The following is a 25,667-nucleotide window of genomic DNA, read 5'->3' on the forward strand; positions in this document are numbered from 1 at the left end:
GCTTAGTAGGTAAGTATTAAGTTTTAAGCTAATTTAAGACTTTTAAATAATACGTTTTATCATTTTTATCATACCCTCCCATATAAATTATAATAAGTAACAGAACTGATGTATGGAATAAGCACTAAGCTTACTTATGGCATTTTTTTTATTATGGTATTTCTCTGTGATATCACCTAGTTCAACCAAGTCTTTCCACAATATTCACACCTTTGCAGACACACAAGCTCAACACAATTACTTATTGTTTACAATTCGATTTTTCCAGAATGTTTTAGGGGCCACAATCCGTCTGGCATTAACATCCAGTGGCGTGGGGCATCAATGATTCATAGATTCATTTTTTGAATTCGATGCGGGCTGATGCGCGCTGGGATTTGCTTGCGATTCGTCACAACAAAAAAGGCTTTCAAATATTTTGTGAGTTTAGATTTTTGGTTACCTAGTGTTTACTTATAGTTACTCGTACCTATTGTTTTTTGTCAGAAATTAGTGATCATCGATAAATGGTAGGCCACAACTATTGCCTAATTTAACTTGCTTTTATTACAAATGTAGGTAAAATAGATTTTTATTCTCAATAGTCTGACTACTTTGTAAAATATTTGCTGGTTTAGCGTGATTACAAAACAAATATCTAAAGTTTCACGTTTTAAAAACCAAGTTTTCTCATTTATAACAATGCAAGACAAAATGACATAAAATTAATGACGGGTGTTTATTTAAAATTCAATCTAACTTTATTCGAAGATGTCTCAGGAATGTAGGTACTTATCTAAGCATGAAAATTATTTGTTACTAACGCAATTTATCGCTCAATTATCGCTTGTCATATTATTGAAGTTTCCGAACGGTCCCCGAGCTGTCAGGCTGTCTCTGAGACCAGCTGATTTCAAATATAGAAAATTAATTATATTTTTAGTTTAAAATTAGAGTTATGGTGAACTTTAATAGATTTAAGTAGTGAAGAAACATTGGTTATATAATTTATGTGCAATTGACGACGATACATCGAGTATTTACTGGACTTTGGGGCGGAACTACCTAGCTGTCAACGAGTGATCGCCGTTGGATTTTCGTATTTGAAACCGGGAGAGTATTTTGTTCTATTTTACTGTTACCACACTGTTATTATTATATTATACCATATATTACTTAGTATTACATTTATACAAAGCTCATTGTACAGCCGTGAGCAACGCCAAACCACAAATACATTGGCTCAGTGCAGTTTCTCTTTGCTTGACGAACTAGTGGAAGTAAAAGTTGAGACAAGGCACATTCGCCACAGACACAGCCCACTACTGACATACTGCATACATCGTTCATAGTTCATATGTTCTAGCTTTCATCTCTCTTGTCTTGGCAAAATTCCACTCTCAATTTTATTGAGATAAGTACTCATCCTTTATTATTTACACCTTTCAGAAATCGTGACAAGTGACAATGACCACCAAAAGCGCTGCCAACACTCGCAAGGCAACTGCGCGCCAACTAGAGATGCAACTGAAGACTACTACACAAGATCTACAGGAGTCGAGGGCCTTGTCCAAGCAGTTGTTGCAGGATAGGGAGGAAAGCGAACTACAGTTCAAGAAATTGGTCGACACAAACTCAGATTTAAGAAGGGCCCTGGCAGACAATGATGTGCAGTTGACTGATGTCCGTGGTGAAGTGGACCGTTTGCAAGAGGCAGTAGACTCATTCAATCAGTGTGCTTCTACGCATGAAGTGGCCTTAACCCGCATCACACATCTGGAAGAGGAACTGGGTGCGGCTAATGATGAACTTAATTTGTTTAGGTGAGAGCGGGAGCACTATGATGCTTCGGAACTACAAAATGTGTACCAAGAGTTGGCAAGCGGTGAAACTCAAATTAGTAAGGACTCTAGATATTTAGTATATTTTAATAGTAGCAATAAGTTAAAAAAGTATATTAAGATTAATAGGTATATTAGGAGAACCCAGAAGCTTATCAAAGGCCAGGCATGCATTAAAAAATATAGTAAATTAAAACATGCATTATCAGTTATGAAAAATAGGGTTCAAAATTGTCATTTGGAGCTTGAAACCAAGGAATCAAATTTCCAGAAGTTACATGCCGATATAAATAGGTTAAAAGATGAGCTTCTGGTAATAACCACCATGTATGAAACCACCAAAAAACAAGTTGAGGAGCACATCAAGGCTTTCAATAAATTGCTGCAAGAAAATCAAAATTTAGAGGAGCGATGCAAATCATTACTTAATGAAAATATTTGTAATTGTGGCCAAATGCCACCAGCAAAGGTTGTTGAAGCCGATGTGGCCCTCAACACTTCTAGGCCAGCTGTACCAGTAGTCACACAGCCCCCTAGAGCAGTCAGTAAGACTGTTGTTTTTTCAGATCAGATTGGGCTAGGAATGGGCCCATTATTAAGCTACAGATTAGAGCAGAAAGTCTCAAATTACTGTTATCAAAACATTACTTTGTCTCACTTATGTGACCTTATTTCAAAGGGATGTTATGATAGCAGTACTACACTAGTAATTTTATTAGGAAATAGCCTTAATGTAGACAAGCTTAGCATAGATAAGTTGATGTCCACTTTAAATAAGTATTATTGAAAAATCTGGTGTGGGGAAAATCATTTTATGTGCACTGCCTTATGCAGAGAATATGTCTTATGACTATAATAGTAAAGTAGCACACTACAATTCTTTGATGTACCATGCCATATCTGTCAATAAAAAGTACCATTTCTTTGACTTAAATAAATTCATTGAGCGCTTCATGCTTGCTCCAAGGAAGGTATTTCTGCCAAAGAAATATTTTGTATACCTAGTGGATTTATTGGCCTATAATATTGAGCCAAATAGACTTAGTAGTGTTATAGCTAATTCTCAGTCAGCTGACAAAGTCAAGGACCCCATGCCAAATTTAAACTAGATTGTAAGACAGCGGAAAAACGCCTGAGTATGAATATTATTCACCAGAATATTCAGGGTCATTCCAGCAAAGAATTAGAAATAGGTTTATTTTTAGATAATAATAATATTGAAGTTATGTGTATCACTGAACATTGGCTGAAAGATGGGCAGTTTTTATTTGATTTTGTTAACTTTAAATTAGTCAGTTTTTTTGCTAGACAGTCTGCTGTTCATGGTGGTTCCCTGATAATTGTTAAAAATTGCATGAAATCTAAAGAGCGTAAAGATATTGTAAATTATTCCATAGAAAGAATTATCGAAATTTCCTGTGTAGAATTAGAAAAATATATTATTGTATGTGTTTACAGACCACCATCAGCTGACTTCAGCACATTTGAAACTACAATGGAAAGTGTGCTGTGTGCTGAGGTTAGTATGTAAGGGCCAAAAACATGTTATAGTCTGTGGAGATTTTAATGTTAACTTGCTCGAGTCCTCTAGTAATACTGTTAAAATGCTGTGTTTGTTTAAATCATTCAATTTATTTAACTTGTTTCTTGAACCTACTCGGGTAGGTGTAACTAGTGCAACATGTCTGGATAATATATTTTATAATTGTGAATGTATAGATAAGCAAATATTTAACTGTTTTCATTCTGATCATAGCGGTCAAAGGGCTGTTTTCTTAAGCGATATTCATGATACTCCACAAACAATAACATATAGACCCATTACTAGTAGTCGCTTGGAATTATTCAAAAATGAAATTCAAAAAAGTCTCTGTATTTTACCATTTTCACATTACAACTGTAATAATTTGTATGAAGATGTTTTTAGCGTAATTCTTTATCATTTTAATCAAAATTTCAGTATGAAAACTATTAGTGGGTCAAAAACTAGAACAAAGTTTAGTGAATGGGCTACTGCAGGCATTTATAAAAGTAGAAAAAGGCTTTATGAACTTTATGGTGAGAGAGAGCTGAACAAAAATACAGATTTCCTGGACTATGTGAGGAACTACTCAAAAATCTTCAAGAGAGTGTGTTTAACAGCCAAAGCAAACTATACAAGTTCTAAACTGAAAGTGTCGGACAACAAAGTGAAGACAACATGGAATATTATAAATAGAGAAGCTGGTAAATGTAAATCACGCGATTGTCAAGTCAACATTGTCTCGGATAAACAACTGACCATGTCAAACAACGATGTTGCCTCGGCATTCGAAGATTATTTTTCTAAAATAGCTATTAATACCACTAAATGTCTACATTCATCTTCTTCTCGAGCTCATTCCTTGCTTTGTGCTAATGTTAAGAAATGTAATATTAACTTTGAGTTTAGTCTAGTAGATTCAGCAATTATTGTTAAAACATTCAAGTCACTCAATTTAAAGAAAACGGAAGACTTATGGGGAACATCAGTTAGAGTCATTAGTCATGTCTTAGACGTAATAGCGCCTTACTTATCCGTAATTTATAATATTTCAATTTCACAAGGCGTCTTTCCAGATCTTATGAAATATAGCAAAGTCATACCTCATATTAAATCGGGTGATTCGAGTGATATGGCTAATTTCCGTCCAATATCAATACTTCCTGTACTAAGTAAAGATTTTGAAAAGTTAATGTTAAATGATCTACTGAGTCACTTCAACAGACATACTTTACTTACAAGCAATCAGTTTGGTTTCAAAAAGGGCCGTTCCACGACCGATGCTGCTTCGGTACTTATTAAACATATTTATGATATTTGGGAAAATACTTGTGATGCAATTGGCATATTTTGTGATCTTTCTAAAGCATTTGATTGTGTGGATCATGGAACGCTCATTTTGAAATTAGAACACTATGGTCTGTCAGTAAATGCCCTAAACGTTATGTCTTCTTACCTTAGCAACAAAACACAAACAGTTGTTGTAAACAAAACCCGGTCTAGCGGTACTGTAGTCCAATTAGGAGTGCCACAAGGTTATATTTTGGGTCCATTCCTGTTTTTGGTTTATATAAATGATTTGCCATGTGTAGTAGAAAATCTTTGTGAAATTGTTCTTTTTGCTGATGACACATCATTACTTTTTAAGGTTGATTGGAAATCTACCGATTACAGTGTAATTAACAGCACACTCGTTAATGTACTTAACTGGTTTACTATGAACAATTTGCTTCTTAATGCTAAGAAAACTAAATGCATTAGATTTTCTTTGCCGAATGTTAAACCAGTCGATACTAAGATACTTTTGAATGATGAATGCTTAGAGACGGTAGATAAAGCACTGTTTCTTGGTTTAACATTGGACAAAAATCTACAATGGAGTCCTCATATAAGAACACTAGCAAACAAATTAAGTTCGGCCGCTTACGCTGTGAGGAGAATTAGACAATTGACTAATGTTGAAACAGCTCGCCTTGTTTATTATTGTTATTTTCATAGTGTAATGTCATATGGTATTCTGGTTTGGGGCAAAGCAGCTGACATACAGACTATATTTGTCTTACAAAAGAGAGCTATTCGTTCTATATATAATTTAAGGGTGCGTGAATCATTAAGAGAACTTTTTAAAGAAATTAATATTTTAACTGTAGCTTCCCAATACATATATGATAGTATTATTTATGTTGTTAAGAATCTAGACTCCTTCACTAAGAATTCTGATGTCCATAACTGTAATACTAGAAATAAAAACAAGCTTGCTATCAGAAAGTTTCGTGTTCGTAAAGTACAGAAGTCATTCGTTGGGCAATGCATTCATTTTTATAACAAGTTACCTGAGGATGCTTTAAGATTACCCTTTAGGGGGAAGCGACACCTTTTTTTGAAATCGATTTTAGGCCTCAAAATGAACTCTAAATATATATTTTTTGTACTTAGTAGATAACAAATTTACTAAGGTATACAAAGTATATCTTTTTTTGTTAAATTTATGGCCAGTAAAAGAGATATATGGATTTTAACAAAAAATGGGATTTGTTTAATTGTGCCCCACCTGCAGGGCACTTTGATACATTACATGGGACACTTTGATACATCGTTTTGGGGTACTTTGGCACGTGAATCAAAGTGCCCCGTAAGTGTTTCAAACTGCCCCGCAGAGCACACTTTACAGATCAACTCAGTTAGCTGACCAGTAGTAAACTTTTTAAATATTACAAAACGTCTATTAAGTGCGGTGCTATTAGAACATACTACAGTTATTTAAGCAGGTGCACTAAAACTACAAAAAAAAAACTTTTAATGAAATCAGTGTCAGTTTTTCACAAAAAGCTACTTTGGTTCTTTTAACTTTTCTTTGTCAATTTTTTTTCTCTTTGTACGTTCGCACTATTCAGTAAAAAAAAATTTCACAACAAAAAAACTGGCACTTTGACATGTTCGAAACTGCCCCAATCTTTATTGTACCAAAGTACCCCAATGGTCAAATAAATGAAAAATAATTTATTAAAAATATACTATTAAGTATTACTTTAAAATAATAAGCTTACTCTATTAGTGAATAAACGAACTAAGCGCTCATTATGATGTTCATCCGGTAAAGTCTAAAATTTCGCACCACAACTCGATAAAAAAATCATAATTTATTTACTATGCGACCGCGGAAACACGTTTTCACGCACTAAGCGGCAACGGCTGGCAGGAGAGATGTGCCGAAGCTGGTACCTCACTCACACATACAAAGCCACGTTTTAGTGTTGCAGAAGGTGAACATAAGTTTTTAGTTAAGGAATTAGTGTGGGTGTTCAAAACTGCCCCTTGTGCCTATCTGCCCCGCTTCCCCCTACAGCTCTTAAGAATTACTTAAAAAAGTCATTGATATTGAAGGCTTATTACAGAGTCGAGGACTACTTGACAGACAAACATGCATGGTCCAAACCAGAAACTGTAATAACGACAAGTAGCAATTAAAAGCATTGTATTATGTGTAGAGTTAAAGGTGACTCAGCTCAGGTAAGAAAGCACATTAAATTGTATGAAAGCATCTCATAACAATCAGTCAGATTCATATAATATGTATTCTCATTTCTTTTATTGATTTTATTTTCTTTTCCTTTTGTAAGAATTTGATATGTTTTCTGAAAGAGCTACGTATTTGTATAAAGTTATGTACTCACTGAGTATAATTGCATGAATTCTATAGTAATTTAAATTGTATTTTTCTTAATTACTCGTAATGCATGTTAATTATAAGATGTAATAATGTTTTGAAAAGATGTGTCCCGCCGAGTTTGTTGCCGGTCCCATATTGGGATACCCTCCTCCAATTGAGGGGGGATTTAAATCTTCTCGGGGCAGAGGTGTACGGTTGGAGCCGGTAAAGGTTTATTTGACGTTCATAAGCGCATTGTAATATGCCTACTTGAATAAACTATTTTTTATCTTTATCTTATCTTATCTTTATTATTTTGAACCGTTACGAATTTAATGTTTAAAGTCGCTTGATAGTTCTATAGTTAAAATGGGAGACATTTTAACTATAGTGTATATTATTATAATGTGTGCCTAAAATGCAACGTTTTAAATCAACCAAACGGTCACTTCCCGATTGAGTACAAGCCCACTCTCTTAGACTCATTTGGGAAGGCTCGGGAGATATTATTTATTCACCGCGCCAGTGTTTTTCGAACGCGCCGTGCGTGGAGTGCTAATCTGGATTGTATTTAAATTGTTGCTGTAACTTCGAAATGTTATTTTAGGATTTAGAAGGGTTTGTACGAATGTAGGTCAGGTACGTGTAGCCAAGTCATAACCATACCACCAGATAAATCATAAACCACCACCATCAGCCAAGACCATTAAACTCTGATTTAGGTTTTAACTTTGAAGTAACAGCTATAGTAATAACAATGACGGTCGCAACTGTACGTACTCTACATAATTATAAATACATTTTTTTTTAATACATCATTTTCATCATTTCTATAGATAGAAGCTTCTATTTCTATCTAGTTTGGTACCTAGTTTAAAGCCTGCCAAGTGCCACTATCAGCTCCTACTATCTTAGGATCTGCCTGCAGAAGTGTAGGTATCTCTAGATTCACCGACATGGCTATAGTTAGATTGCAAATACAATGATATTATATGCTAGCAAGAAATTTGTATGACTCTAAAATTGTCTATGTCAAATTTAATACAAAATCCTGTGCTTAACAAAATATGTTGATAATTTGATGTATAGGTACATACATATAACCAACGGATGCTTTGCTTACTATTCGTACTATTAAAACATGAAAACACAGTAATTGAATCACATTTTGTAATGACTTTCGTAACAATATATTGAGTGACAACAAGACGTTGTAATTGGTTATATAACTTCAAAGTCAGCTGTCCAAAAAACTTGTTATCAAGAAAATTTACATCTTATTATATTATAATTAAACTTTCGAACACTTTCTAGATAATTTTTAAGAAAAAAAAACCGACTTCTATGGGGGCCAATGAAAAATTATTGTAGAGGGTGCACTATGTAGAAAAGGAGGTAAAACCTCCCACTTTTCTTATAGCATTTCGCTTCTGTAAGGGTCGTAGTTCTAGCCTAACCCAATCCACTCCTCTGATAGCAGTTCGGTTCTGTGAGGATCGCAGTTCGAACCTAATCAAACCCACTTTTCAAGTAGCATTTGGTTTCTGTAAGGCTCGGAGTTCTAACCTAACCTAACCCTTGTTCGGTTCTGTGAGGATCGCAGTTCAAACCTAACCTAACCCACTTAACGGCGCATGCGGTGCGGTGTACGGGGGTTTGAGCGGGAGGGGCTAGTAAGATTGGCATCATCATACTTTATACCTACATTTTATGGTAGGTAATCATAGTGGTTTATTTAGTTAAGGTATCATAGTGGTTTTCCGGGTCAAGGTCCGGGTCCAAGTCCGGGTCCGAGTCCGAGTCCGGGTCCGAGTCCGGGTCCGAGTCCGGGTCCGAGTCCGTGTCCGAGTCCGGTTCCAAGTCCGGTTCCGAGACCGGGTCCGAGTCCGGGTACGAGTCCGGGTCCGAGTCCGTGTCCGAGTCCGGGTCCGAGTTTGGTTCCGAGTCCGGGTCCGAGTCCGGGTCCGAGTCCGGGTCCGAGTCCGGGTCCGAGTCCGGGTCCGAGTCCGGGTCCGAGTCCGGGTCCGAGTCCGGGTCCGAGTCCGGGTCTGAGTCCGAATCCGAGTCCGAGTCCTGGTCCGGGTCCGGGTCCGAACCGGATCCGGGTATGAGTCCGGTTCTTGGTCCGAGTCCAGGTCGCAGTCCAAGTCAAAATCGAAATTCGAAATCACCAAACGTGTAGGTACTATGCGTCGTTGAAGAGTTCTGTTCTGGTCATCATCAGCAGTTCCACTTCATCAAATGCGACAGTGTTTAATGAAAATGCTTGATTTTCTGATGTAAATACAAAAATCTCTATACGCATGCCTTTAAGATTTGAGGAGTTCTAGTTCCCTCGATTCCTCATGGATCCCATCATCAGAACTGGGTTTTGACAAAAACGGGACTAATCTGTATGCATATACATACAATCAAAAAAAGAATTTTCAAAATCGGTCCAGTAATGACAAACATAAAAAAACATACAACCGAATTGATAACCTCCTTCTTTCAGATTTGGAAGTCGGTTAAAAATTCAACTTTTATTGCTTTTTAGATAACTAGGTACTTTGCTATTTTTTAAAACGCAACTAAGATATTTTAAATAAACTTAGCCGTCACCTTTAAATATCATTTTATTTCAGAGTAATTTCTTTTGAGACGAGTCTGAGTGGCATTAGTCTGAGTGGATTATTTTTGACATTAAAGCTATATATTTTTTATACTAATCATTGTTTAATTTAGAAGATTATAATTTGAACCTTAAATATTTTATATTTTAAAATAGAAACAACGCGGATGAATTATTATTATCTTAGCTATGTGCCTTTTAAAGTAAAAAGTTTGTAAACAACAAACTTTTTTATTCGCCAAATTTTCACTTGCAGTTAACTACATAATATTGTTGTATTGTGTTGGTTTTGATATTAACCCAAGAATGAAAACGCGAATCGTATTTTTTCCCAGCGTCAGGTTGCGCTTATAGCATACTGCCCACACCCACAGATTTACTATTATTCTCTGGATGACCCAGTTTCCTATTTTTTATGACACCGTACACAAAGCTTTTATGAAAAAGCTTCAATTTCATATATATTTGCACATAATTCATTTAGTTCTAAACTCAAAGTGTCTGACGGATTATATTTGTCATTGTGTTGAAAATGGAAAACCGTTGTAACGTTTACCGTTGTAAGGTTACGAATTGAGTTTCAAAAACGTTTTATTATCATTTGTTACACAAATGTTATTGTCACTAAAATTGCGCAATTTGGCAGTCGCATATTTACGATTTAAGCTAATTTTTGTTTGACCAAAGGGTCGAACGGACTGACCGCAGCAACCATAAAAGTTCCCCTCGAATAAAATGCGAAAGGCAAAATAAATCCAAGAAGGCAAACCCCTTCGAAGTGCGACGAAGGCAAAAAAGCCCCTCAAATATTACGAACTGAAGACGAAATACGTACCTAATTACCTATATATAAAACTGTAATATGCCTACTTGAATAAACTGTTATTTATCTTTTTTATCTTTACTGTAAAAGAGATGTAATTATTGTTCCCTTCAGGTATTTATCATTACAATTTTTAAACATTATTATGTAGGTATTATTACAACGATTTAAATACGATCGGCAGTTAGGTAATTATGGGACAATTAAGTACCTACCTTTAAAGGTATTCTCAGTATATTGTTTATATTTTCATTAAAAAAACATCTTTAGGAAGAAAGTTCCTACGAAAATCTATCAATATTTTGAATAGCTGATACATTTTTGGTTAGGTATACATGTATGTATGTATGGTATCTACTTAATTTATCTACTTCACAAAGTTATCTTTACACCAGTTTCTAAATAAACGGTAAAATAAACGTATAGTATGGTCACAGCTATTATAAGTTATCTATAAGAACGAAATCAATCTTCAGAGTCCAACTACGATCCAAAAGGCACCTTGCTTAAGTCTATTGGGTTCGAATCGTCTCGTCCCCGATAGCGATATCGGCCACGTAATCTGGCCCGTATCAAGTTTCCAGCAAAATCAACAGAAGCCCCAGCAGTCAACTTTGCCAGGCAAGTTCTGAAGTTTTAGAAATATTAAATAGTTGTGGAATTAACTAAATTGCCCTAAACCTTAAGGGCTCATTCAGACGATGCGAGAACTCGCATGCGAGTTTCATTACATTGAGGGTTTTGATCGGTCGGTTGAATTGGACGTAACCAACAGTCCGCAATGTAACTAAAATAGCAGGCAAGTTCGCGCGCCGTCTAAATCAGCCCTTAAGTCTAGTCATTTCGGGTTTTCTCGCACAGTTTAGAGGGCATAATTTGAATCATGTTAATACATATTAGTGGCCTGTTAGTTTGAAAGGGTGAAGTATGTATTTAGTACGTGCCCTTGGCAGCTCCAGTATATGATACCTAATACGATATGATACATAAAATAGCTACAGCTAGCAATACAAATCTAATATTAATAAAAGCTCTTTACCTACAAATATTATATTATTATGCCACGGCGCCAGTAAAGCCTTATGCATAATGAAGGCTGTCAGCAAATGTTCTGTGGAAATATGAATGTGAGGGCTACCCCACACTAGCGTTTTTTTTAGCGTCGGCGTCTTAGTCATCGCTATGGACGCTATAGAATTGTGATTGTATGGCGGCGGCTAAGAACATGTGACTCTGAAGTTAATTTAATTGAGCTTAAAGAGAGGCAGAGGATGGCCGAGGTAAGGTTGCTAAGGACTTTGATCAAATATTGGACAGGTGGAATTCCACCCTAAGATAATACTGTGATTTCAACACGTCGATATCGATATCCTCGTGTATACGCGCAACTCGCACACATTCACAACTTGAGGACTGAATCTACTCGACCAATTGAAGAAGACTCCGTTTCCATACATATTATTAGCAATCAGTTACCTTCTTAAGTCAGTTGGATTATCATTCATTACCTAACAAGTGCTATAATATCATGAAAAAGCACGCGTGCGTAATATTTCGGATTATGAGCCTAAAAGCGGTTCAATTAAGTTCCATGTTACGAGCAAGTGTGTTGAAAAGAGTATTCTATCTATCTTGTATATGTCTATCTATTAGTTAACACAGAGTTCTGTGGTTATATCAAATAAACAATCGAATACAATGTCTTCTTTTTGACCTAAGTGAACAAATCCTAAGGAATGTAAAGAAAGCCTACATTACGGATATCAGAGATCAAACAGCGAGCTTTTACATTACAGGAACGAGCTCTCAATATTTACTTGAGATATTTTTCCTTTTATTAAATTATACCTAATATTATGGAACATACGAACAGTCTACTATAATTTATTTACATACAATATATATACAGTGGTACTACTAAACGAAATTAATAACTAGCTTAAATCTAAAATAGGCCCTTGAGGCATTGTACCAAGGATGCCGGCGGCATTTCCTCGCTGTATCGCAATGCTGATACGTTGTGCGAGGTAGGCGCCAGCTCTTCGGTCACCAGTCTACTTACTAAAGGGTCCGTACTAAAGGCTGTCAGTTTTTTTCTTAAAAGGGCATAAACTAGGCAGGTACAGTCTTTAAATTATATAGTAGGTATATTTTGATTATTCATAGACTGTAATGTGAATCAAATGAAGAAAAAAGATTTTTTCATTGAATTGTAGAAAAATATATAAAACGGGGTACCTACATGGATCTAACTTACACCTACCTAACCTCCAATCCGCTTTCTTGACAAAAATATTTATATATTCATAGTTAAATAAACGGCAATTTCACAGCGTAATAAAAGGTCATCATGTAATCACAGTACGGTTACCATCAGTTTGCCACTGACATAAACGCCGTCGAGAACGTAATTTACTTTCTATACATCCCGTTTGCACTAATATGCGAGTGCGAGCGAGATGTATAGAAAGTAAATTACGTTCTCGACGGCGTTTATGTGAGTGACAAACTGATGGTAACCGTACAGGTCATTGCCCCGCCATGTGCATAGTATTTAAGAGGAATTAGTGAGATGTCACGGGTTGCGAATCATGCTTGCGGGATGCGGGCCCTTTGACGCGCCGCCGGATGCGGGGGCATCGAACTGGGCGCTATTCGCAAAGTGGTAGACAAATGTCGCCAGGGAGTGTTACGCGGTATCACACTGATGTGAACTTGCACGTCGCTCCGGTCCGGTACCTATATAGCGGCGATGTCCTCACACACCGGAGCGGCGTGCGAATGCGAATCCAATGTGTAGACCGCCTTTATAGTTATAATGGAGATGGGGCCCATTTCTAGTTTTCAGTTGTTTCACAGATTTAGTGACATTTCAATTTTATTAAAGTTAAGGCATTAGATATATTTTATGATACTATTTACGTAATGACGTAGGTCGTAGGGATAATGTAACTTATATTATAAGCAAGTATTGTAATTGTAAAGGTAATTGGATTCATGAAACAAACATTTTTGTAAATGAGACTCTACTTACCGCCTGATTTAGTAATATTTTCATTATTGAGAAAAACATACAAGCACTTATTAAATTAATTCGCAGAATTGTATAAAAAACGCTTGGTAATCTTATATATCGAAAAAAATGTAGATACATCTAACATTGTACCTACAATAATGATCAGACATCACAAAATCTAAGCTATTATCTACGTTATCAGAAACAAGGAATGGTAATATTTCTTCTTGGTTGTGAAATGCGTGCTCTTACGGGATATGAAACTCAAGTGAACAAACTATTTTCAACTTTATTGTAATCATGTTCGGATTATTTTAAACATCTCCCTTTTTTAGGTAGGTACATAAATATCGATTGCTTCTACCATTAACCCCCCAGGATTAAGGCGGTATGCGAGTCATTTCGTCGCACTTAAAATTGCATCCGCGATTATCACTGCCCTTTAATTGGTTCATTGAGGCGATTAGTCGAAAAATGCGAGCGAGTTAGTTGTTTTTACGGCGTACAATGCTGAGTTACTACGACAGAGTAATTGAAGAGTGGTATCGAAAAAAACACGGGAAGCTGTTTGTCAGAGTAGACATAATGGCATATGTTGAATTTTATCTCATAATCTAGTTGAATGGGTAGAATATGAACAATAAATTAAATGGAAATATTGAAATTACCGATAAGTACAATTAGCTTTAAGTTGTGTAAATGTTTTAATTACTTCATTAGGCTCAAATGAATATAGGTACAAAACTAAGTTATGTTAACTTAAATTTTTATATTGAATTTTTACACGTTATAATTAAAGCCAAATGCCATCAAAAAAATTACACGGAATTTATAGTCTATGTTGCAAGGGTAGACTCCAACCAAAATCCTAAAGGGTCGATAAAAAAAATCACTAAAACATCTTTAATTTTTAGTTATTTTCAGTTGTACATCGTACCCTGCATATAATTCCTGATTTATTTCGACGTAAACAATATATTAATATATGGAGGAGACAGTATAATTTTAGTATAAAATAGCTAATGATATAGCCGAGGGATCCGACGAGCAAAATTTTAAATAGGTTACTCGTATTGTGCGTTCCGTCTATCTAATTTGAATTCTCCCGTCATCTACTCGAAGGTTAGCTGGAAGAGATGACTTATAGGGATAAGTTCGCCTTTGTACCTCTATTTCTGTAAACCTGTTATGTACAATAAAGTGATTACTAATACTACTACTATTTTTAAAGGCAGAGACAAACCCCCCTCATAAACGCGCTACAGGCCTCCATTAGCTAATAATCGGCTGTCTTTATCTGTCATTTTGACTTATGTATTTGTAGGAAAGGGATAAAACATAATTTAACTAAATCAGGCCCGTAAAGTTTTATGAATAAGGGGGTAGATAGGTACATTAAGCGGTTGATACGTAGAAATTTTTAATTTCAACGAAATAGGTAACAACCTAGGTAGATATACCTACATTTGAAGAACGAACGCTGTTCTCTTAAACATGAAACCGGCCAACTATGCTGTAAATCTTATTCCAGTTACAGGGACCCCCTGTAACGTGATCCCCGGAGGGGTGTGGCGTAATCTATGTTTAAACACCCTTGTCTTTTCTTACCTGCTGTTAAGAAGCTATTTATGTCGCCCTAGGCTACCTACTGGATAAGTATCATGTAACAATGTCAGAGATTTTTGTCAGAGTTTTATATCCGTCTCTGTAGGTATGTATAGGTATAGGTACCTGTTGTAGTAAGGGTTTTATACAATTGACTAGTAGGGAAAGTGTAGAAATGTATGGAACAGTATTCACTTTTGTCTAAAGAGACGCCGTCGCTTGGCAAATGGCAATATTGTTCCACCGTGTAATCGAATGCCTCGAGATTACCTCTATGCCCTACGGCTACCCGCCAAATGACTCCGGCGGCGGCCCAGTTCACGCTCTGTTAGCTAGCAGGTCAAGTTTGGTATCATTTTCGTATAAATTAGGGTCAAGGAATTAATTTATGAATTAATCGTTTTCCTTTCCATACAAAAAAAGAAGCTTTGTACAAGAAATGAAAATTTTATTTAAGTAAGTACCTAATTATTTGTCACTATTTGCCCTTCACAATCACAGTGTGGCCATTTACACTAGTGTAATAAAAAATTGGAAAGTTTAGCCTATTTATATTCTGAAAAGTAGCACTTCAAAGTAGGCATTTTGTACATAATTTTATTTTTTTGTAACAAAAAAATATTGGGCGTGGCGGTGGCGTTTTCCATACATATAAAAATAAAGATTAAAAATTAGGTATAAAAAAACTGAATGACGCAGGTACTAAAAAAATCCTAAAGTAAAATGGGCTGTAACTCTCGCAAGAGCAAGTGTGATGAAAAAAACATATGATTGTATGTAAAGTCGGTTTACGGACGATAATTTTGCGTGATAACGTCATAAGAAAACGTGGCCGTAACGTTACCATGGAGGTCTGTCCACAACGTTACCATATGGAGATCTGTCCACAACGTGACACTTTTTCGTGCATGCTACCGGTGTTCATCGATTTATAAGACGTTATCACGTCAAAAGAAAGCATTTGTTTATTTGTTATCTCTATGTTAAAGCTTGTATTCTTTTATTTATGCTTGCGCCTGTTTATATTTTCACCAATACCTACCTAGTATATTTACAAGTGGTGCAATCGCTTGCCGCGATTATTGCTAGTATATTGTTCTACGGGGTTTGGCACGTTCCTATCGCAGCCGTCGCCTTCTGGCTTTACTGGAGGCATTAGCGTACGCGTGCGGTAATTTCGTAAACTACGCGAATCTGTTTCTCGGTTAACTTGTGCTTAAGATCTTCTCTGATTTTATTTATGATAGTAAACTATTGCACGGAATTTACTATATATCTAGGTACTTATATTTAAGATACTCTTATAGTATTCATTAATTCGATGCTTCAAAATTTAACAAATACATATTTGAAAGAAAGAATGATATTTATTGTTGACTTAGGGACCTACCTTAGCAAAGATTAAGATTCAAGATATTGAAAAAAAAATAACCTTGTAAAGTATGGGGATTTATGGTCACAATGTACCTATTAATTATTGAAATACGATAAATTATAAGAAATACAATTATACACATTAATTACAAGTACATTAAATACTATTTTAATAAACACTTACAGCTTACAAACTAAACAAAAAACGCCCTATAACCTATATACTTAAACTAACTATCCTGGGAATTCATTGAATATTATTTAGTTGTATTTAATAAACTTGCATCAAAGAAAATAGAGAAAAAATACCTCATATTCATATTGTTGTAACTCAAGTATTCAGGCTCTCTATTAAGTAAAGAAACATGTTTAATATCTAAATATCCGAGGAAAGTAATTCGCATAAGAATTTATATTGGCCACCCTCATTGGCTCGGAAAATGTACGAGAAATATTTAACACAACATTCCTAACTACCAATATATTATACACTTCCGATGTGTAAGTTGCTTTTGCTCTTTAAATGAATTTCCTTTGGCATTAGCAGCGGGCTGGTTAATACAAGTATTACCTATACATACAATACATGCTTACATATCGCTAGCCCAATATTACAGGGTCTATGTTACGTTTTCAAGATAGTTGAAAGTCGACTTACTGTCACTATGACAATGTTCAAATTTCAGTTCGATAACAGTGAAACAGAACCCTGTAATATTGGGCCAGCGATATGTAGATTATTATTTACCATACATATCAGGTATGCATAACGCCTGTCAATTTGTTATTAAAATTTGAAAAGATTAATTTTTAATTTAACATTTATTTTATTATTTAATACCACCTTACTTTAATATCAGTTATTCTACAACTTCGCATAAATATTACCTAGCATATTATATTAGCATAGCATATATTATTACGAAAAGCGCAGACAACTCCGTACGCTCTATTAGAACCTAGTTCAAAAGTTAAGAGTCAAGCTCAGAACTCATCCTAGTAAGTCGAGAATAGCGCAACTTACTTGTTACTTAGTAGTTTAAGTATAATTTCAGTGAAATACCTCCATCTTACTCCATCCTATAATTTGTTCCCATCACAGTGCTGTCTCCCTTTGTATGCAAGAGGGAGGTCCATTTAATTGAATTCGAATAACAACTGGTTTATTAAAAAAAAAAATCCATACATATTGTAAACTAGCTGTGCCCGCGGCTCCGCCCGCGTGGAATTCGGTCTGTGTCAGTTAGCGGCTAATTTCTAATCCTAATTTCTCTCCCTCTTCCCTGGAGGCGGAACTTGAAGTAAAGTTGACAGATGGATATTCTAGAAGACTGTAGTCCAGATAAAATATTTTACAGTTAGTTACCACTAAATAAAACTACACTCCAAAATCAATAGTTTTTTTCGCCCTTATTCAAATTTTACACGTGATTTAAACGATGGAGTAGTAGGTGTATATCGGACGATACAGTAAGATATACGCGCGCGAGCGAAAGCGAAGCAGCCTGCCTGGCTAGAGCGCCACTCACTGTGGTCTTCTTCAGACTCCCGAGGAAGACCACGTGTCCCTTGTAACATCAATGCGTTGCGAGACTTTCGCGAATGATTCGATGTTTTTCGGGAAGGCATGGAAATGCGTATAAAATGCGAGTCCCAAATCGTTTGACTCCGCAAACGACCAGTGCCGGATTAAGATATTTTGATGCCCTAAGCATTTCTAGACCATGGCCTCTCCCTAGGGTCATCAAGATTACATTGAATTTTTGTGGTAAATTGACTGAGGTTCATTGCCGCATTACAGCTGAGAATGGAAATCAGTCACATCATTTTATCACGAAAATTGACAGTGCCGCAACAGTAACGTTGCAACAGAGTACCTAATACTGCTGCAGTCGCCACCCGAATGTCACCTTTATCATATATTATAATGTAATTGAAAACGCGAGCGAAGCGAGCGCGTAAATTTTTCGTTATAAAAACGCAATTTGATAGACAGTTGTACATTTTTACTTTTATTATGGAAATCAGTCACATCATTTTATCACGAAAATTGACAATGCTGCAGCAGTAACATTGCAACAGAATAATGCTGCTGCAGTCGCCACCCGAATGTCACCTTTGCTATATCTTAGAAAGTAATTAAAACGCGAGCGTAGTGAGCGCGAAAATTTTTCGATATTAAAAACACAATTTGATAGACAGTTGTACATTTTTACTTTTATTATGGAAATCAGTCACATCATTTTATCACGAAAATTGACAGTGCTGCAGCAGTAACATTGCAACAGAATAATGCTGCTGCAGTCGCCACCCGAATGTCACCTTTGCTATATCTTAAAAAGTTATTGAAAACGAGAGCGAAGCGAGTGCGAAAATGTTTCGATATACAAAACGCAATTTGATAGACAGTTGTACATTTTTACTTTTAGTATGGAAATCAGTCACATTATTTTATAGTTATTGAATACGCGAGCGAAGGGAGCGCGAAAATTTTTCGATATAAAAAACACAATTTAAAAGACAGTTGTACATTTTTACTTTTATTATGGAAATTAGTCACATCATTTTATCTCGAAAATTGACAGTGCTGCAGCAGTAACGTTGCAACAGAATAATGCTGCTGCAGTCGCCACCCGAATGTCACCTTTATCATATCTTAGAAAGTTATTGAAAACGCGAGCGAAGCGAGCGCGAAAATTTTTCGATATAAAAAACACAATTTGATAGACAGTTGTACATTTTTACTTTTCGTCCCAACCAGGAGTGAATCCAGGATTTCATACAGAGAAGGGATGGGACAGTTTTTTATCAGCCTAGCTTCGCATGGGGCTCGATATTTAAGGGTCTCAGCGAGGTTGTTTGATACAAGAGAGGTGAAAAGATGCAAGAAAGCAGAGCTTGGAATTGACCAAGTGAATTGAGTTGGCAAAGTGTGAGCAAGGCAGAAGGCCCAACTGCGAAAGAGGAAAGCTTGGATTTGGATCCACGCCCAAGTGTAATTAAGGCAGAAGATCAACTTTGCCGTAAGGCAGAAGGCCTCGCATAAGACCTAACGCTGAACTGCAAAATAGTGGCTTGAAATCGAATCTATGCATGTAATCACGACTCTTCTACTGCTCGCTCTTCGGCTTCACTCGAAAGCGCTACTTGATACGATGCTTTTAGTTTTCGGCTTTCACGGGGCCCCTTACACTTTGACAGTTAGGTCTCAGGATCGCGGCTAAGGAGCAACTCGGTTTGGCCCACAAATCTGGCGTGCAAGAGAGCAAACTTCGCTATTAAATCGGTAACCTATGTCGAAAAAATCGGCTGGCCGCAAGCCCGAAAACAAGATATTTTTCCATGACTTTAAGGGCCTCCGCGTAAGTTCAAATCGAAAGCCTACGTTGGAGATATTCTTACGTACCCTCACACTCTTACTTGATCCCTACGACCCTTCGTTATTAGATGGGTACTTGTACACGTATAAAAGTTTCATGTAGGTACCTGCTCCACGACGACTGCAATGCTCATGCAGCCTGCGCGTTTTTTTGCCTACGGTTTTGGTGCCCCGTAGACGTGGTGCCCTAATCAAGTGCTTATTTTGCTTAAAAGGGTTAATCCGGCACTGCAAATGACAGAGGTCAATGTTTTTTTTCAAAGTACCCACTTTCGTGGCCATTATTAAGTGCTGTATACGTATGAATATGGATTTGATATAATTACGATTAGGTATAATTCATGACGGAGAAAATTAATAATTTTAAATAATTATGCAATTATACGCGTGTTGATATGTGTGTTTATTTTAACATTACGTAACTATGTAAACTCATTTTTAGTTTTCTTGATTACTTAATGTTTACTCAGTTCCCCAAAAGATGGCACTGTGCAATGAGGGGCAATTAATTGACTGTCTTTTAATTTTGTTGTATTATTAAATCAACATAATTATTAAATTAAATTTGTTGATATCCGTACCCTCCCTTCTAAACTTAGAGTTAATTTGGCAAAATCCTTCCTCGGTGGCTTATTCATGTCAACACGTATTAAATTCAGCGCCATCGGTTAGTTTACCAGGGTACTCTATAGTGGTAGCACATATTTGAATAAAGTTTGCCCCTCCTTCCTAAGTAGCGCCATAAGATTCAGTGGCAAACTTAAGTCAATCGAGGGTTGTGGCTACCCCCCCTTTTAGGGGTTGAATTTTTATAGCCTATAACCTGGCCGGGGATGTTCTCGACAGATTAGTTAAGTTTTCATCAAAATCCGTTCAGCCGTTTTCACGTGATGCGCGTTCAAATAAACAGACAAACAGATAAACAGATAAACAGACAAACAGACAAACAGACAAACAGACAAATAGACAAAAATTCTAAAAACTATTGGAACGTGTTCTGTTATCGATTCGAAGTATCCCCAGCCAACTTTTTTTCGAATATCTTCCATGTACAGACTTTCGACCCTCTTCAGCTTTATTATATGTTTAGATAGATAGATATATATAACCCTAGCCAAGAACAAAAATTAATATAACACTTACTTACTCCTCTGGCGCAACGACCCAAAGTGTGTCTTGGCCTCCAACACGACTGCTCGGCTGCTCGCTACTGATCCCGGTCCTGTGACCCGCCCATCGATACCTAGGTCGACCGACCGGGCGGCGTCCTATCGGTTTTCCCTCAAACGCCCTTTTATATAACAAGTAACAAAAAAAATTACCCCGCCTTTACAAACCGGATCGTCACTCAACAATCCATTAAGACAATTCGTCCGCCCGCACGCAACAAAATCGCGAAACGGCCTTCTTTAGTACTCAGATAAGAGGCTATAAAGGCAAGCGTTGCAGACATCTACCGTGGCGGCAGTACTTAGATTAAGTAATTTCGCTACGTGCTTGTTTTACAGGAATTACAGGATCAGGACTTCAGGAGGGTGTTGGATGAAAAACGGATACCTACGAATTTCAGTTTACGACCACATGGAATGATATAAACGCGTAGGTACCTAAACCTTATCGAAGATGTCACTGCAATCGTTCTAAGGCCTTGTGCGTTCAGGTTCTTCTCTCACTCTCACTGAGCGTAGGTAAGCGTGAGCGAGATGGCTGTATTAACAAAATCTATGAGTTCGATCATTAAAAAGCAGTCGTCGTCCGAACGCGCGAGCGAACGGATACAACGCGGTAGTTGTGACGATGTCCGTTAATACGTTAAAGTGCGTGAACTGTAATTTAGTAGTATGTGAACTACTAGCGTTTATACAGAATAAAATTGATGTGATCGTCAACACGAATCTAATCTCAATATGTGAATCGGCGTTCTCAGTAGACGAAATCAAACAGGCCAAGACGTTACTTTTTGAATCCATCAAAACGTCCCAAAAGAAAATAAAAAGGCGAAACGATGGGCAAAAGCGACGAGATTTGGAGGATATTTTAGCAGTGTTGAAAGTGTTGGATCCGGATGATATTCCAGTGTTTGTGGCTCGTGATTTGCATAAATTACCGGCCGTGACCTTTGACCACACAGATGTCACAAAGGTTTTAAAGGAGTTGGTACTGTTGCGTATAGACATGGATTCCATGAAGGAAAAATACGCAACTATAGAACAGTTGCATGATCTGAAAAAGGAGTTCCAATCAGGAGCACTAGAGCAGACACCAGATTCCTTAAGAAATCGCAACGTTAATATAAAACGAGGAGGGTACATGCTAGACAGCGGACCACCTGCATTATCCGTGCTTGACGTCTCCGAAAACTCGTTAGAGGCGAGCGGCAAGCGCTGTAGCGCTAGCGAGGATTGCGCGCTCGCTCACTCTCAGGCCCCAGCTGATGTGTCTGTCCCATGCGCGGCGGTAAACTCAACGGTGTTGGAAACGCATACTGACACAAAAAAATCACCTATAGACAAATCGGACGATGTTCGGGATGTACGTTCAAAACAACCTACGATGGCGGAAATCGCAAGTACCGGGGCTTGGAAGTCGAATGAATCCACAGAGGGCTGGAAAATAGCGTCAAGTAAAAAGACGAGAAGGTTTGCAAGCAGAAAAGGAGCAGCGGTAGACAATACAAATAACAAGTTCAGAGCGGCGGACACTAGGGTACCGTTGTTTATATCGAACGTAAACAAAGAGGCGGCAGAGGAAGACATTTGCGAATACATTAAAATGAAGACGGGCGAATGTGTTACACTTCATCAAATAAAAATGAAAAAGGAGCGTTCCTATAATGCATTTAAGTGTTATGTGTCTAAATCTAAGTTAAGCACATTTTTGGATGACCAGTTGTGGCCAGACGGAATCATATTTAGGCGCTTTATTCGGCGTACGAATGAGGAAAATAAGGACGGTCGGCAAATTAATACTCATACTCATAATAATGGAGAATAATACATCCACAATTAGTCTGGCTACTTTTAACTGTAAGAATGTGAAAAGGTCATTGAACTGTGTACGTTCGATATGCAAAGAAGCTGACATTATAGTCTTACAAGAGCATTGGTTGTACGACCATGAATTGGACTGTCTGGGCGAAATTGATCCAGGGTTTAGTTTCACGGGAAAATCTTCTATGGATACGTCAGCGGAGATTATAAGAGGAAGGCCGTACGGAGGTGTGGCTATATTGTGGCGTAAACGCATGTTTCAATCTGTTTCGGTCGTGCATAGTACAAATAACCGGTTTTGTGCAATAAGTGTTTCGATGTGCGATAGACCTTTTATGGTTATAAATGTTTACATGCCAACGGACAGTGCGGAAAACTTGCCATTGTTCACGGAATGCCTTGGTGAAATGTATGCCATGATTGACAATAGCGGTATTGAGACAGTTTTTGTGTTAGGAGATTTTAATGCCCACCCAGGTGAGCCATTCTGTAACGAACTTTTAGAATTTTGCGAGGAGCGAGATTTATTGTGTCAGGACATAATTAACCTTGGCATCCATTCGGGGACGTTTACTTTTATAAGCGAAGCCCATGGGTGCAAACGCTGGCTAGATCACTGCCTAACCACCCGATCAGCTGTGCGAACCGTAATGAATGTCAAGGTTATTTATGACGCGTATTGGTCGGATCACTTTCCTATGTTGATTGAGTCTAACATAAGTGCAATTAGTTTAAAAACAACATTTAAGTCGTCCACTCATAATGATGTATTTTGGGGTGAGCGAAAGGCACAAGAAATTGATACCTATACAAAATATTGTAATGATATATTAAAGTCTATTGATTTATTGCCAGAATTTTCCTTATGCGCAGATAAATGTTGCAATGATTCCTTACATAAACAACTTATTACAGATATGTATACGAAAATTGTTGGTACACTGTGTGAGGCAGCCGTACGTGGTAAAAATATTGTGTCGCGTAATAAGAAGGCGCGGGGTGTACGGGGTTGGAATCAGCATGTCAAGGAGGCGCACGCGCAGGCTAGGCATGCTTTTAAGACCTGGATTGCGTACGGTCAGCCTAATAGGGGACCTGTTTTTGAGAATATGAGAAATAAACGTAAAATATTCAAATCAAAGTTAAAATGGTGTGTCAAACAGCAGGAACAACTCGAGTTGGATAAATTAGCATCTCATCATTTTCAAAAACAGTTTTCTAAATTTTGGAAAGGTACTAAGAAGTTGAATAAAAATAAAAGTTTACCTATTAGTATCAATGGAGTTACAGAAACATCTGAAATTGCAAATCTGTTTAAGGATCACTTTAGGGTGACTTCGCCTCTAGGGTCGGTGCAGCGGGTGCGCGAGCGGGGGCCTGCGCGGCCGGGCGGCGAATTTACAAAAGCTATACTATTTCAGTCACGACTCAGATTCTAATAGGTGAGCTTTTGTTTATGCATATTACTTGACAATATCTATACCGTTTCAGTAAAAAGTACTCACTGAAATGGATTAGCTTTTGGCATACATATTTTCAAATATTATTTACGCCAAAACCTAGTCAAGTTTAGTAAGTTCAGTCACGTTTGAATGTGATATCAAAATTTTAATAATACTCATTTACTCAAATGGTTTACATTTTGTCGCGATATATTTAAACATTAATGCTCTCACAATACCTAGTCGAGCGGAGTCTCGCCGTCATTATTCAATATTATTCATCGAGTATTATTTGTACGACACTAAAGTTCACTGAATATTGATTTCAACAATTATTTTTTTACTAAATTACCTTTCACCTAGTATTCACGTTAAATTGTCAAAAAATTAGTTTAGGTTAGTTTGATCTGCAACCTCCAAGAAAACGAAATGTTGCTGGAAAAGTGGGTTAGGTTAGAACTGCGACCCCCCAGAAAACGAACTGTTACCAAAAATTTGGGTTAGGTTAAGTTAGAACTGCGACCCTCAAGAAAATGAACTGTTGCCAGAAAAGTGGCTTAGGTTAGGTTAGAACTGCAACCCCCAGGAAAATGAACTGTTGCCAGAAAAGTCGTTCTATGTAAAGAAAAGTCGGTTCGCTGTTTGGTCGCAGTTCACCTAACACACTCCTCCTCGCTTCGCTCGTCGTCGCACCTATCTTGACTCAGTTAACTCTGTCAAATGACTAGACGATATCGTATTAATAATTATCTAGCAAATGGAATGATTTGACCAAAGAAATGACACTCCAAACGTTGTACATATAATAATAATATACTTAACAATAATTCTATAAAGTAAAACATTGTCATGATGAAAATTTGGCGAATGTTGGTTGCCAAAGTAAATCATCTGCGAAAACTTGTCTGGCAAGTGAAATTCGGACACTAAAACTTCGGAGAAAAGGCAGAATAGCATAGTAAATCTTGGTCCTTAAATAAATCATCTACTTCATTATGTACCAATGTATTATAAAATACAGTCGACTTATAATTTATATTATGATTTCACACTAAACATGTCCTAATAAGAAATCTCAACTGATATAGTTGTTAAATGAAAAAAAAAATTAGGCATTTTTAAGTAATTAGCACGAACAGTAATTAATATAATACAATCGGAGTCATTACTAAAATATTATTCAAGTTTTAGATCGCAACAAGCTAGCATTTGTAGCAACAATATCCATATTAATTTAGCCAACAAAGTCTATACGATTTCAGTAAATTTCTGTACTGTAATGGATTAGGGTTTGGTCAAGTTTTGTCCAAACAAAAGCTAATCCAGTTCAGTTCGCATCCGGACCTTATCAGTATAGGCTTTGTAAATTCGCGGCCGGGCGAACGCCTCGTCTTCAGTTGCAAAGAAATTAAAGATGCAATTAAGAACATGAAGAG

At 36.9% G+C, this 25,667-nt stretch overlaps 1 protein-coding gene across 1 annotated transcript; it reads left to right on the forward strand.

The window, feature by feature from the left end:
* The first annotated feature begins 1,446 nt into the window (after positions 1-1,446).
* Positions 1,447-24,145, forward strand: LOC134794518 (uncharacterized). The gene is made up of 3 exons (XM_063766330.1): positions 1,447-1,802; positions 3,279-3,339; positions 21,666-24,145. Exons 1-3 carry the CDS (start codon positions 1,447-1,449, stop codon positions 22,791-22,793), a joined length of 1,545 nt encoding a protein of 514 aa, XP_063622400.1. The 3' UTR covers positions 22,794-24,145.
* The last annotated feature ends 1,522 nt before the right edge of the window (positions 24,146-25,667 follow it).

This window comes from Cydia splendana, chromosome 10, assembly GCF_910591565.1.
Source record: "Cydia splendana chromosome 10, ilCydSple1.2, whole genome shotgun sequence".
NCBI lineage: Eukaryota > Metazoa > Arthropoda > Insecta > Lepidoptera > Tortricidae > Cydia > Cydia splendana.

Bases quoted from the DNA above. Each gene is read 5' to 3' on its own strand.
- LOC134794518 (XM_063766330.1), top strand. From the start codon at position 1,447: ATGACCACCAAAAGCGCTGCCAACACTCGCAAGGCAACTGCGCGCCAA. The intron at 1,803-3,278 runs GTGAGAGCGGGA...ATGTGTTTACAG, and splicing joins GATGAACTTAATTTGTTTAG to ACCACCATCAGCTGACTTCA. The intron at 3,340-21,665 runs GTTAGTATGTAA...GCGTTTATACAG, and splicing joins AAAGTGTGCTGTGTGCTGAG to AATAAAATTGATGTGATCGT.